This window comes from Lynx rufus, unplaced genomic scaffold (assembly GCF_022079265.1).
Source record: "Lynx rufus isolate CCGP_SWC_20201006 ecotype Redwood Valley unplaced genomic scaffold, mLynRuf1.p SCAF_2, whole genome shotgun sequence".
Taxonomy (NCBI): domain Eukaryota; kingdom Metazoa; phylum Chordata; class Mammalia; order Carnivora; family Felidae; genus Lynx; species Lynx rufus.
The window spans coordinates 29,372,688-29,385,626 of NW_025814834.1; the positions used below are offsets into that span (position 1 = coordinate 29,372,688).

General features: G+C 40.9%; 1 protein-coding gene across 1 annotated transcript in view; it reads left to right on the forward strand.

Moving 5' to 3' along the window:
- Window positions 1-721: 721 nt before the first annotated feature.
- DYTN (dystrotelin) overlaps window positions 722-12,939 on the forward strand; it is a 54,210-nt gene continuing 41,992 nt past the window's right edge. Inside the window, exons 1-5 of the mRNA XM_047083384.1 lie at window positions 722-740; window positions 4,439-4,513; window positions 7,649-7,850; window positions 9,646-9,731; window positions 10,248-10,348. Coding sequence (XP_046939340.1) covers window positions 722-740; window positions 4,439-4,513; window positions 7,649-7,850; window positions 9,646-9,731; window positions 10,248-10,348 — 483 coding nt within the window. The remainder of the gene's footprint in view (window positions 741-4,438; window positions 4,514-7,648; window positions 7,851-9,645; window positions 9,732-10,247; window positions 10,349-12,939) is intronic.

The following is a 12,939-nucleotide window of genomic DNA, read 5'->3' on the forward strand; positions in this document are numbered from 1 at the left end:
AAATGGGTTTTTTTCTTAGAACTGTGTAAGGTTTCTTATAGCATAATCCATTAACCTATTCTTTTTGTTGTAAGTTCAAAGATATATATATATATATATTTATATTTATATTTATATTTATATGTAGTCTGAACAATAGTTGCAACATGAAACAGCAGGTAGCTAATTGACTACTCTCTTTAAAATAAAACATCAATTGAAATCTGTGTTCAATACTCATATATGCATATTTGTGATAAGGTGTTCAAATGGATAGTATTTATCAGAAATTTAATACATCGATTATTTAGTATAGAACTGCTAGAAGCTTAAGCATTGAGAGCTTCAAATTTTGTCCTTAAAAATTCAAGTAAATTTGCATTTTCTTGAAATGAGAATCTAGTCTCCTGCTAAAATTATAATGCCTCAAAAGTTCTAAGTATTCACATATTAGTCTCAGAAGCTGTTCTCAATTTCTGAGGTACAGCTCCGAATCCCTACAGGCGTGGCCAGTATAAGAAGCCTCTACCCCTATAGTCCTTATTTTTATTCTCCAAGGAGAGTACACAGGCTCTCTGAACACCTTTTACTCATTGCTTCACAGGGGAAATGGCTTTGCTTAGCGGTCTTTTTGTTTTCCCCCCCTTTCCCCTTCCACTGCAAAACCTTTCTGCTTAAAATATGGGTTTATTTCCAGTTCCAGGGGTCCTCTTACCAACTGCCATTCTAAGAAATTCCTGAAATGGATCCAGATGAACAAGGTGAGTACTATTGTCGAGGTTCTGAGCACAGTCTGTAAAAAAAAAATTAGGCACAGATGCTGTATTTTCAGACCTCTGAGTTACAGAACAGTAGACGTTTGGCATCTGGCTGAAAAAGAAACTAGTGGGTGATTGAAAAGATATTCTTTCTTTTTTTTTTTCAAACAGAAATTCATAACGTATGGAAGAGAGTTTAGTCTCTTGTCCCCAAAGCACCAAAAGTAATTTAACAAAAGATTTGTTCTCCATATAATTACACTTTAAATTGCTATTCACATATAGCTTGTCTTGTTTTTGTATATTTTCTTGTTTACTGTTAAAATGACATCCTTGTACCTATTTTAATGTCAGGGGTAAGTTCACAGTATTATGGGGGCCCAAAGTTGGGGGAAAGGTCTCACAGCTGTCACTATATAAGTATTTGATAAATGGGTATGGGGACACCAGTGACCCTTTCTACCAATATTTCTGAATGCCAAGGTAGGCCCAGGACTGGCTCGTGACATTTTTATTGCTGAATCGAGTTTCAGCCCTATTCTGCTACCTGAAATGTAGAGTGTTAACTTCACTTGCTTTACGTAAACTTCGGTCATATCTCAAGTGATTTATCTAAAACGACATATGGATGAGTCAAATCATCTTTGGGGTCCCCAAATCGAAGCCCTCATTGTAATAAGCTTCATACGAAGAGGTAGATAACCCGTTCAAAGCCCGACGTTCTCTCCCTAAAGGGATGCCTCCCGAGTTTAGTGTCACCAGAATCCCCTGGAGCCTTTGTTAAAGTGCCACGCTCCACCCCCAGAGTTTGTGACTCAGTAGGTCTGGGCTGGGGTCTGAGAACACGCGTGTCTAACAGGCTCCCAGGCGGAAGCTGCTTGCTGGAAGCCCTGAGGACCACCGGCCAAAAATCTCTCTTTCTGGATCACCGCACTAGAGATGATGCACAGCTGAAAGATAGGTTTTTGCATTCTGTCTCAGCAGACACATTGATGTGCTGACACGTATTGATCTGGCTAAGCAAAAATAAGAATCGTTTAAAGCAACACGTGTTTCCCAAATTGCTTCCATGAACAAGACCATATGTAGCTTGTATTATTATTTCTTTAAGCATCTAAAACTACTCTCTTCATAGCTTTGAGCCTGAGACGTCAAGCGATTTCTTCCTTTCTTGAGTTTTCTCCCACCAGCAGGAAAGCCAAAAAAAAAAAAAAAAAAAAAAGCCTTTAGGAAGCAGAGCTGGTAGTGAATCACCTGGGATACTCATTCATTTGCCACGCTGTATTCTGTCACAGCTTGCCGCGCTGTGCTGCATAACTTCATCAGAGGACACTGCAAAACGCAATCTGACAGGAGTGCGCTGGGCCAGATGGTAGGGCAGCTATAGAATCGCTCTTGCACCCATGACAGCATCTGGGAACCCGCAGAGCCCCTAGTTTGCTGATTTTCCATATTCCCTTGTTGCATCGGAGTGGAGCCAGGGCACAAAAACTGGCCAGTTTCCAGAAGGAAAGACAATGTTGGGCGTTACATTTTTGTAAAACTATTTCCACACCGTGATGGCTGCTCTCAGTTTGTTTTCCTTCTCCAGATTATAGGGCAGAGGGGTTTCTGACTTCTCCATACTCCAACACTGGACTCATCTGAAAACTGGAAAACATTTTCCAAACATAGGGAAATATTAAATAACAAAAGATTTAGCACAAATTGTAGCTTCTTTGATATCGTTGCATCTGTTCAAAAAAGGGGCGGGCGGAGGGAGATGTGGAGAGTTCATAGGATTGCTTGTGTAATGACGTTTTAAGGCACATTTACCTGAGGTAAATGGCTTCCGCTCGTGATCGTATATCGATCACTGAATTCGTGTACGTTCCAGGAGAGGCTTTTGGTGGCTCTAACCCCCGAAGGGTGGATCTGACCTCGTTCAGCACCATAAGCCCCTCAGTGGTTTAGCATAGTGCCTGGCACTCCGTATCCATATATGCAACAGCTAGAACTTTCCCCCCACAACCCTCCAGGGCACGAAACATTATCTTCTCAACCAAAACCAGGGCATTGTAGCTTGGTAGGCAGTTCAGATCCAGTTAAGTTTGGGAAGGAGCCATGCCTTAAAGACAGACAAAAACTTCTAAGCTTCTTATGCTGAACATCCCATCCGAAGTATTCAGAATTTCTTGTACAGGAATGAGCCTCTCGCCCTCTTCGGGAAAAAGAGAACCGTAAGTAGAGCAATCGTGAAATCGAGATTGGTTCTCAAGGCAAGGCAGAGTCCGGAACGTGTGTATGGGAGGAAGAGTTAGGAGAGAGGATGAAGTAGAGAATTCAGGAAGTGAGGGATCCAGGTGGTGTTTGGTTTAACAAAGTCCGTCTCCAAGGGAACTTGTTCCTCCGGCCACCCAGCACCCATTCGGCTTTCTTCTGGTGAACGAATGCCCCTACTCTGCTTTAGAAGAACAACTTGCCCTTGATCTTGGACCGTGAAATGATATACGTGTAGATTCAAACTCTCCCGTTTCCATGGGTGGCTTTGGTTCTTTAATGGACCTTTCATACGAAGGCCTGAGTGGGCTGACTTCAGGGTGGCCCCTTCAACACAAAGAAGCCGTTAAATCTTCCGAAAAGAGTTTACACCTGGGAACACACACCGGAATGGACGTGGAGACATTGCCCTTTCATCCTTTAAGTCCTTCCACTTCTGCAAGAATAAGGAGAAATTTAATATCACCCTAAATTGTCCTGCCACATATGTTTGAATCGATGAAATCCATGGAATGGGCCCTTGTTTTGTTTGCTCTGGGGCCTGCCTAGCAGGGGCCAGCGAGCTGCCTGTTTCTATCACAATCACACCTTGAGCACACATACCTATTTATCTGCTGAAGAAAGTGAAGATCAAGACGTGGACTCATTCCTGCCCCCCCGCAAAAAAGGACTTAGTCGTGGCTCCACAGCTTTCTCTTCTCCACCGCACTGTGAAATGGGTGTAGAAACACTCAATGCCTGGTAAGTGCTCAGAAATGTTAGCCATTGTTGCAGCGGTGTTAGGGGCGGTAACTCTCGAAAGAAGGTATATTAATGATTCTTCTCTGATTATAAAAAGGACATACGCTCTTTATAAGCAAATGGAGGTGATACCAACAAGTAGAAAGAAAATAACTACAAATACTAAGAATTCAAGAAACCAGAGATATCCTCTATGAACAATTTGGCAAACGCTCCTAGAAATTAAGCTCCACGGGACAAGGATTTGTATCTGTTTTGTTAATTGCCATAGTTCAGAGGCCTGGAATCGTGCTGGGGCCATACAGTAGGAGCGCAATAAACATTTGCTGAACAAATGAACGGATGGAGAGTTCTGTGTTGTTTTCATTTATAAATATATGTGCGTACATCCGACTACAATATATTAACAAAGTTGAGTTTATATTCTACACAGAGTTTTTTATCCTATTTGTTTCACTATTTGTTCCTTTTTATTTAAAATGTTTAGTGGACTCAGAGGGTACCCTCTAAGGTCACTTGCAGCCTAGGACATTTTTGTTGTTGTTGTTGTTGTTGTTCGCAGGTAGGAAAAAGAGCTCTAAGACTGTTTCCTCACCTGCAAAATAACAGAGCTACGTGATCTCTCAGATCCCCCTCTTGGATGTGGGGTTTATCTAACGAGATGGTCTTTTTATTCATGATATTTCATCTTTTCTTTACAGATGCTCTTAACAGTATTGAGAATTCCATTTACAGAACAGCCTTCAAATTACGATCAGTGCAAACTCTGTGCCAATGTAAGTACAGGCTCTCGTTAAAAACTCGAAATCATCTGATCCTGATGTGTGATGTGAAATTCCAAGGTAAAACAAGTACTCCCCCATGTGAGCGACTGCTGGATCCGGAAGGTGTGATCTGTGCATTCACCGCATTAGTAACAGAGAAGGTGGAGTGGGGGGGGTGGTGGAGGGGACACACCTTGCGTGTTCCACACGCGCATAGCTTCACCGACAGGAGACGATAATTCGTGGATGAGGATTTTATTTTAATTTTTTTTAACTTGGTTTCTGGACATGTTTTTGCTTGTTTCCTTTTCAGGATAACAATAGTGACACAAAATGAAATTACAAAATAAGTTAGTTTGGAATCTCCGCTTGTAGATTTAAGCATGACAATTTTAAATTCCTTCTGCCACATAAGATTTGCACTTGAAATTGTACCTCTCTCCCTGAACGTGCAAAAGTATATTCAGATGAATAATCCTTGGGCCACAAATTTTAAAACTATCTCAAGAGTTCTCTGAGAACTGCTTTTTTTTTCTGTATTAAATTTGTATCTGCTTAATTGCTATGATTTTCTTTTCTTATATTGTCATCATAGGCAAACTAAGGTAAAATGTGGTAAACATGTTTATTTAGTAAAAATTCTCCAAAATGAAATAGACTGGGCTCTAGCTGTGAAAAATAACAGGAATTCAACATCTCTAATAAGTTCTGTATTTTGCATTATAAAATCTCTTCATAGGAAATAATTTAAGACATGTATCATTTTAGACCTAAATGAAGTTGTGTTACACGTATGACATTTCTCCTGAAGGCTGAAATTTTTTTAGGGGTTGCCTGGGTGGCTCAGTGGGTTAAGCAACTGACTTCGGCTTGGATCATGATCTCACGGTCCATGAGTTCGAGCCCCGCGCTGGGCTCTGTGCTGACAGCTCGGAGCCTGGAGCCTGCTTCGGGTTCTGTGTCTCCCTCTCTCTCTGCCCTTCCCCTGATCACACTCTGTCTCTCTCTGTCTCTCAAAAATAAATAAATTTTTTTTAATTTAATAAGTAAAAAAAGAAATTTTTTCATAGTTTACCTTCTGCCTTACAAGTTCTAGAGACCAGTGGTTTTCAAATTATGCTTTCACAAAGTGCACATGGATGCTATTGAACACAGCAGGAAAGGAAGTGGGAAAGGGAAGTACAGGCAAGTGAGGGAAACGTAAAAGATCATCTCTTCAACCAGTACAACTCGTTGTCTCTATTTTCTCTACTACATTCTGTACAAGGGTCCTTTGAAGAAAGATTCTCAGCTTTTTAAACAGATTTTTTTTTTTTTTTTTACTTAGCAAGGCAGACAAACTCACTTGTAAGTATTATTTACTCTTCCAGGAATCAACAAAAGGCAAAATATGCTCACTGAAAGTTTACACTCAATTATGCTATTTTCCTGGGGAACTTCTCCATTAAAGAAAGTTTGCAGCGAATGTCTGTGTAAGCCCCCATCATCAACGCCTGAGTACGAACAAACAGCACAATTTGAGGATGTACCTTTTTGAACTTTTTATTACCCCTGGCATTAGAAACCGAGTATAAATAATACTCCTGGGAATATTAACAATACACAAAACCAGTATTTCAAAGTTCTGCCTAGAAGCGATATCCAAACAATAATCTGAAAACAAAAAAGTCCCCAAACCAGAGATAAAGCACGCGGTGAGCTGCAGACGGCGGGATCCCAGAGCATCGCGCATAAATCTTGTGCGGAGACGAACGAACGCGCACCACCGTTATCTGTTTTGCTGTGATACCGAACTCGTGGCAGGGGACAAGAACGCCTTGCGTACCGCATGCCAGGCCAAGGGGATGCGTCTTGCGATTGCGCAACGATAAAACGGTTTGCGTCCTCCACCACCTGCAGCCAGGGTTTTATTAAAGCCACATCCTGAAACCTACTCCTCACTTCTGCAGACTCTCTTTGAAAGCAGTATCAGAGAACAAATAAAAACTTTTATTATACTTGCTAGATTCCTTATCTGCGAGGCTGATTTACGAGGTAGAGAAAAGCGCAGGGTCTTATCATTTCACACACTGGAGCATTTTCAATGCCAGCAGCTCTGGGTGCCACTGACATCATCTGTCAGATGGAGCAAGTGGGTGTTTATTAATTTTGTCTGTTATCCTCTGTCGGCAAGAAACCATAGGGTTAGCTCTGTTTCATTCTTCCTTGTATTCATTGCCTTGTAAAATTTTTAGGAGGTGGTAAAAAAAAACATAAGAAATAAACCATTATTTTTTGTAAGCAACTTTATTAAGTGCCTTCCCTAGATAATAATACCGATGGAAGGGAGATCAACAAAAAGAAATATTACCGAGGCAAGGAAGGGACTTGAAGAGTCTCATAATTCAGCAACTGCTCTTTATTATAAAGATCACGGGTTTTTTTTTTACCTTGGGCAATTGCATTTTAACACAATATTCCTTCTGCAGCAAAGGTACAGACACGGAAAACTATATTTGAACACAAAAGGTAAATTTACTCAATTCATTTAATAAAGAGTATAAAAATGTTTTCGCCACTTTTCAGCACAGTGCCCTAACTTCCTTGGAAGGCTGTTTTTCAAATTTCTCACGTTTTCCCCTTTCAACTTCATTCTATAAAGCAACATTCTAGAGGTTATGCTGGCAACAACCTAGTAACAATGCTGTACTAACAGATACGCTTTTCCAAAATCAAATCTACTATCAGAAGAATAGGGCCTGAATTCTACACAAGAGATATGCATCCAAATAGTGGTCGTATCTAATTCCTTTTAAAGAAAAGAACTGCCAGGGCACCTGGGTGGCTCCGTCGGTTAAGCGGCCGACTTCGGCTCAGGTCATGATCTCGGGGTCTGTGAGTCTGAGCCCCGCGTCGGGCTCTGTGCTGACAGCTCAGAGCCTGGAGCCTGTTTCAGATTCTGTGTCTCCCTCTCTCTGACCCTCCCCCGTTCATGCTCTGTCTCTCTCTGTCTCAAAAATAAATAAACGTTAAAAAAAAAAAAAGAAATGAGCTGCGATTTAAAAAGTCTTAATTAAATGCTAGATGACATTTGCTTTATTTGAAGGCTTTATATGAAGGTTTTGTTCCCATTGGAAAATAAGACAACTTTTCGTTTGCTTCCTACAGTGGACTTGATGGACAGCTCTCTGATTCAGCACGTCCTCCTACGTCACAGTTTCTGGGAAGCAAGAGAGAGCCCCCTCTCTGTGCAACACCTCTTTAAGGCTCTTCAGGAGCTGTTTCAGAGAGTCAGGGCGGAAAATCCAGGACAGGTGCATCCCAGAGCTTCAGAACTCACTCTGAGCCTTCTCACAGCGATGTATGACAGGTGAGCATGTGAAGGTCAAACTGTGACCTCAAGGGCAGTGTTTAGTCACCACTGGTCAGTGACCATTTGGTGTTGTCTAAGGTTTGCTTAAGGTTTGATACATGAGAAGTCTTCTTTGTTTTCGGCAAATGTATTATTCATTCAGCAGAGGAACAAAGAAGCACACGTTTATCAGTTTCACTAATACGAAAGACCCATGGGTAGCAAAAAGGGAAAAAAAACAAATCCACATTACTTTTGCTTCACACAAACTCGTTTCCACTCTAGACACACACACACCTTTTGCCAGGGTGATTGTATGCCTATACATGGAAAAAAAAAAATCACACTTTTCTCTTGAGTTCCTGGTAGCTTATTTGTTTGCTCATTTCCTTGTAAGCAATGATCAGTTTTTGTTTTGTTTTGTTTTGTTTCTCAGGTGCAGTAAGGTTGAATAACCTGTGTGTGGGTGGCTAACCTATTGTCTTAGTCTGTTTGGGATGCTACACAAACGTACTATAGACCGGTGGCTTAAAACAACAAACGTTTCTCATGGTTCTGGAAGCTGGGAAGTCCAAAGTCAAGGCGCCGGCCAGTTCAGTGTTTAGTGAGGACTAGCTTCCTAATTCACAGAGGACTACCTGCTCACTGTGTCCTTATGTGGTGAAAGGAGTGAGGGAGTTCTCTGAATTCTCTTCTGTAAGAGCACTAATCCAGTTCATGAGAGCTCTACTCTCATGAACTAATCACCCCCCGAAGTCCCACCTCCAAATTTCATCACATTGGAAGTGAGAAGTTTGAAATACAGGTTTGGGGGGGACCCAAACACTCAGTCCCTTGCACCTGTAAGCCAATTTAGACCATGTCGAAGGCTTTATTACGCATGCCATCAAGTAAATGGTGTGTGTCTGTGTGTATGTCTGTGTGTCTAGCTATGTGTGTGCTTCCCTGGCTCTGGGGTCCACCGTTCTTCTGTCCCACTTCATTTTGTTTACCTTATCTGGTCTTGACCTCATCCTGTAGAATGGACTTCTAAAAATCATAGTAAATATGAAACATTTGGAAAGTACAGGAAAGAGTAAAGAAGAAGAAAAGTCACCCTGAATCCCGCCTTCTGAGGCAACCACAGTTTAACCATCTCGAAAATGGTTAAACAAAAGGAAACAGTGTTTCCTTTTCCAGTTTGTTATTTATTTTTTTTATTGCATAAATAACATATCAACATGTTTTCAAGCTATTTTTTTCATTATTTCAGATTCCTTAAACATTATGCTTTCGACTATCGTTTCTAATATCAATGCCTGCATCTAGAAATCCTCCTACCTGTGAGACATTGTTCTGCGGGTTTGAAACTGCGGAGCCAGTGAGCCAAGAACAATTAGGCTCTACGCGAGGGGCCGTGAACTGGTGGATTTTGTATATAAATGCTTGCTCCTTTTGTCTTCCTTTTGTGCTTGTATCTTTGGTTTCCAGACATGTGTATCCTAAGGACGTGACCCGGCCCACTCCGTGAAGACAGGGGGTATCCCTGGTCTTAGTACCTGGTGCCTAGTACCGTGCTTAGCACAGAGGGAGCACCCAATAAATAATCATCAGGCACATGAATGAATGAATGGATGAATGAACGAATAATGAAATATTTTAAGTCAAGTTTTACTCTGTCAAAAATCTAGATAGCGGAAAACAGACCATGAAAAATGTGAACTTGGAACACAAGGTCAGAAGCGTCCGTTCGTAGTGATTGTTTTTATAACCCACGTCACCCAGAATCACCCTGCCTTTCCCATCCTGGTCTCTGTGTTTTGTTGCCCTGCAGCACGGGAACGGGCTTGCTCAAGCTGGCACCTGTGGCTGCTGCCCTGATTGCTCTCTGCGGGGACAGCCCTCTTACGAAATACAGAGGTAACATACATAAGACTTTGCGTGTATCGAGTGCAGTGACCTCCGAATCTCCAACACACGGTCTCCTTCACTCATTCCTATTCCCTGCCACGTGGCTCTTGTTTGGTATGTCCTCAGTGCGGTGGAAGTTTTCAAGATGTCCATCTATATGTCCTCATTATTCATAACTTTGTTATTCTTGCTCCTTATTCGTGTGGGAATTATCCAGACACAAGTGGTTATTATTCGTTTAAAGACTGGGATTCTCCTCGCATCGCCATTTTCCAGCCTCCTGGTCTTCATCGCCGATGTGCTGAATTATCAAGAGGTTGAAATGTGAATTGCTTTTCATTAGTCATCGTATTATCTAATTTGGGAAACCTTCAAAACAGCAAGCAAATAATCAAGAAATATACCTTTCCTTTCCGTTTCCCTTCACACCTACAAATAAACTGTTTAGAATTCAAGGCACATATTCTTCGAAGACGTATCACAAGTATTCAATTTAAAGATTTCTTTTTCTCCTTGTATGTCTAGCTCTTTTTCAGCTCTATGCAGAAAATAACAGGGGAGGTTATGATTCTGGGGCACGCATGACTCGAAGGGTTTTGAGAAACCTACTAACAGATCTACAGCAGGTAAATCTCCAATACTTAAGAATTCTAAATGTGTTCCAGTTATATTAGCCACCTTTGTTATTAAGGAATATGGTTTTCTACTGTGTCAATTCTCTGTTAATGTAGTTCTCCATGCAATCCCTCCCCTCTATAGCCACTGCTCTTATCTGAGCATGGACCTAATCTTTTATAATCACTTCCTAACTGGTTTCCCCAACTCAAGCTTCTCCTCCCTCCAACTCTGCCTCCACCTTGCTGTCAGTGACTTTCCAAAATGCAAATGTCACCCGCGTGCCTAAAATTCCTCCTTGGCCATTCAGGTCTATTGAACAAAACCTAAATTCCTTAGCATCATATGAACAGCTTTCCTGGGGCAACTTGGTGGCTCAGTTGGTTGAGTGTCTGACTCTTGATTTCGACTCTTGATGTCAGGCTCCTTGCTGAGTATGGAGTCTGCTTGAGATTTTCTCTCTCTCTCTCCCTCTCTCTCTCCCCCCCGCCCCACCGTCTGCCCCTCTCCCCTCTCTTTCTCTTAAAATAAAATAAAACAAAATGAAATGAAATGAAATAGAAAAACAAAAGAAAAGCTTTCATGATTTGACCCAATCCTTCTCTTTTCAAAAAGAGATAAAATCATGATTTTTATAGGAATACAAAATGAACATGTGTCCAAAAATGTATTTAACTTGTTAATTGAAAGAAAGCATCAGCAAGATGTTACAAGTAGTTAAAAGAAATAGCCCAAGAACAAACAAAATGATAGATAAGGAATATTAAAATGAATTTGCAAGTGGATGAAAGATTGACTTTTGGGGGAGGAGGGGGAGGTTGGTCATCAATCAGGATGGAATTTATTTGCATGTCTATAGATGAGAATTATTTGTATTTCAATCTGGTTTCTACTACAAGTTAACTTTAATTTTCTACAGAGTTGTAAAATAACCTAGTCACATGATATGTAATGATGCATGTATCCGTAGGTTCCAGAATCACCATTGAAAAGATATCCAGTGGTTTCTTCTGTTTGTTCCATAGTGTTTAATTTTTTCTTACCTTTTGTACACTGATTTCACTCCTTTGTATCAAAATCTTTACCCTGCCCAACATGTACCAAGTTCTCCATGCCTGACTTGTGTGGTTGCTTCTATCTCCAACAGCCTGCGTCTCTTTTCCCTTGGCGAATACCGTTCATGTCTCAAGTCATCTAGATTATTAGTCACCTCCTCACTAAAAGCTCTTTAACTCCCTGTGCATAACTTTGTTGTCAAATTTTGTTGCATTTATTGCCAGATATGTGGCTTCCACACTAGGCTGCTTCTCCAGGGGAAGGCTTCTATTGCATTCGTGTTCACGTCTCTGATGGCTTAAAAAGTGCCTGGTAGTAAGGCCTTCGACAAATGTTTAATGAAAGTATAAATGAAATTCAGTCCTGAATACTCAAATAGTTAACATTTGCATCATTTCCTGTGCTTGAAGAATGTACAAATGTACTGCTGTTTTTAGCCTTGCTAGGTAAGGGAATTGAACCTCCTTAAAGTAAGTATGTTACTTAAATGTTAAACTGATAATAAATGATGTGTCTGAGCAAGAACTTCTACAAATGGATTAAGCAGACTCCAGATTGTCTTCTGTGGAAGTGGTTGCTCTCCCAGCATACCTTTTACCCATTTCGAGAATGTCTCTACTTTTTTTCCAGCCCCTGTAAAATCCCCACACTAGGCTTTCTGCACTATGATGCCATTAAATAGCTTTCTATCATTTTTCTCCTGGGTCTCCCTCCTGGGTCCCCTTCCTCCCTGTAAGGGAGGAAAAAAAATAATCTTTTCTTCTACCCATTGTAAGGTTCTCTGGCTGGGGCCCTGTAAATTAGACTGACAAAAGACAGATTAACAAGAGGAGAACAGACAGAAATTTATTAACATGTATACGGTGCACACACATGGGAGTACCCAGTGCTGAGTAACTCAAAGGGATGACTAGAATTCAGGCTTACATATAATCTCAAGCTAAACAAAGGGAAAGGGTTTGGGGCTTCCTGGTGGAGAAGGAAAGTTATGAGAAGGTGACCAGGAAAACTCTGATTGTTTAGTAAGGTTTGTTGTGCGGATTTAAGTCCGTACCTTGTCCATTGATCAGAGTTGTTAAGACCCCTCCTCTTTCTGGTAGGGAAAGAGAGACACCCTTGGCAGATGAAAATTTCCTTTATAAATAAATGTACATTTTCTTTACAAAAGGAAACCTTGTGTCCTGCTTTTAGAGCTTTTCCTGCATCTGCTGGTTTTCAATGGCCTTTAGCTCAAAATAATCCATATGCCAAAGAGGCACATTTTGGGGTGGCATACTCTGGTACTCTTCAGGACCAAGAATTCTGAACTGGAGAAGGTCATGAAGGGCGTGGGTAAAGAGGAAGATTATTAGAACTCTAGGACAGGGAGTATGGTTCAGAACAACCTATCCAAAATTACCTGTGATTTGATTTGGTCTTAGTATCTTAGGTTCATATTGATCATGATAATATTTAGTTTATTCTGGAAATTCCAAGTAATAGTCAATAGGTTCATATTTTTTAAATGGAGTGATGATTTTGTTTTTAATTTAGAAGGTTAAACCTC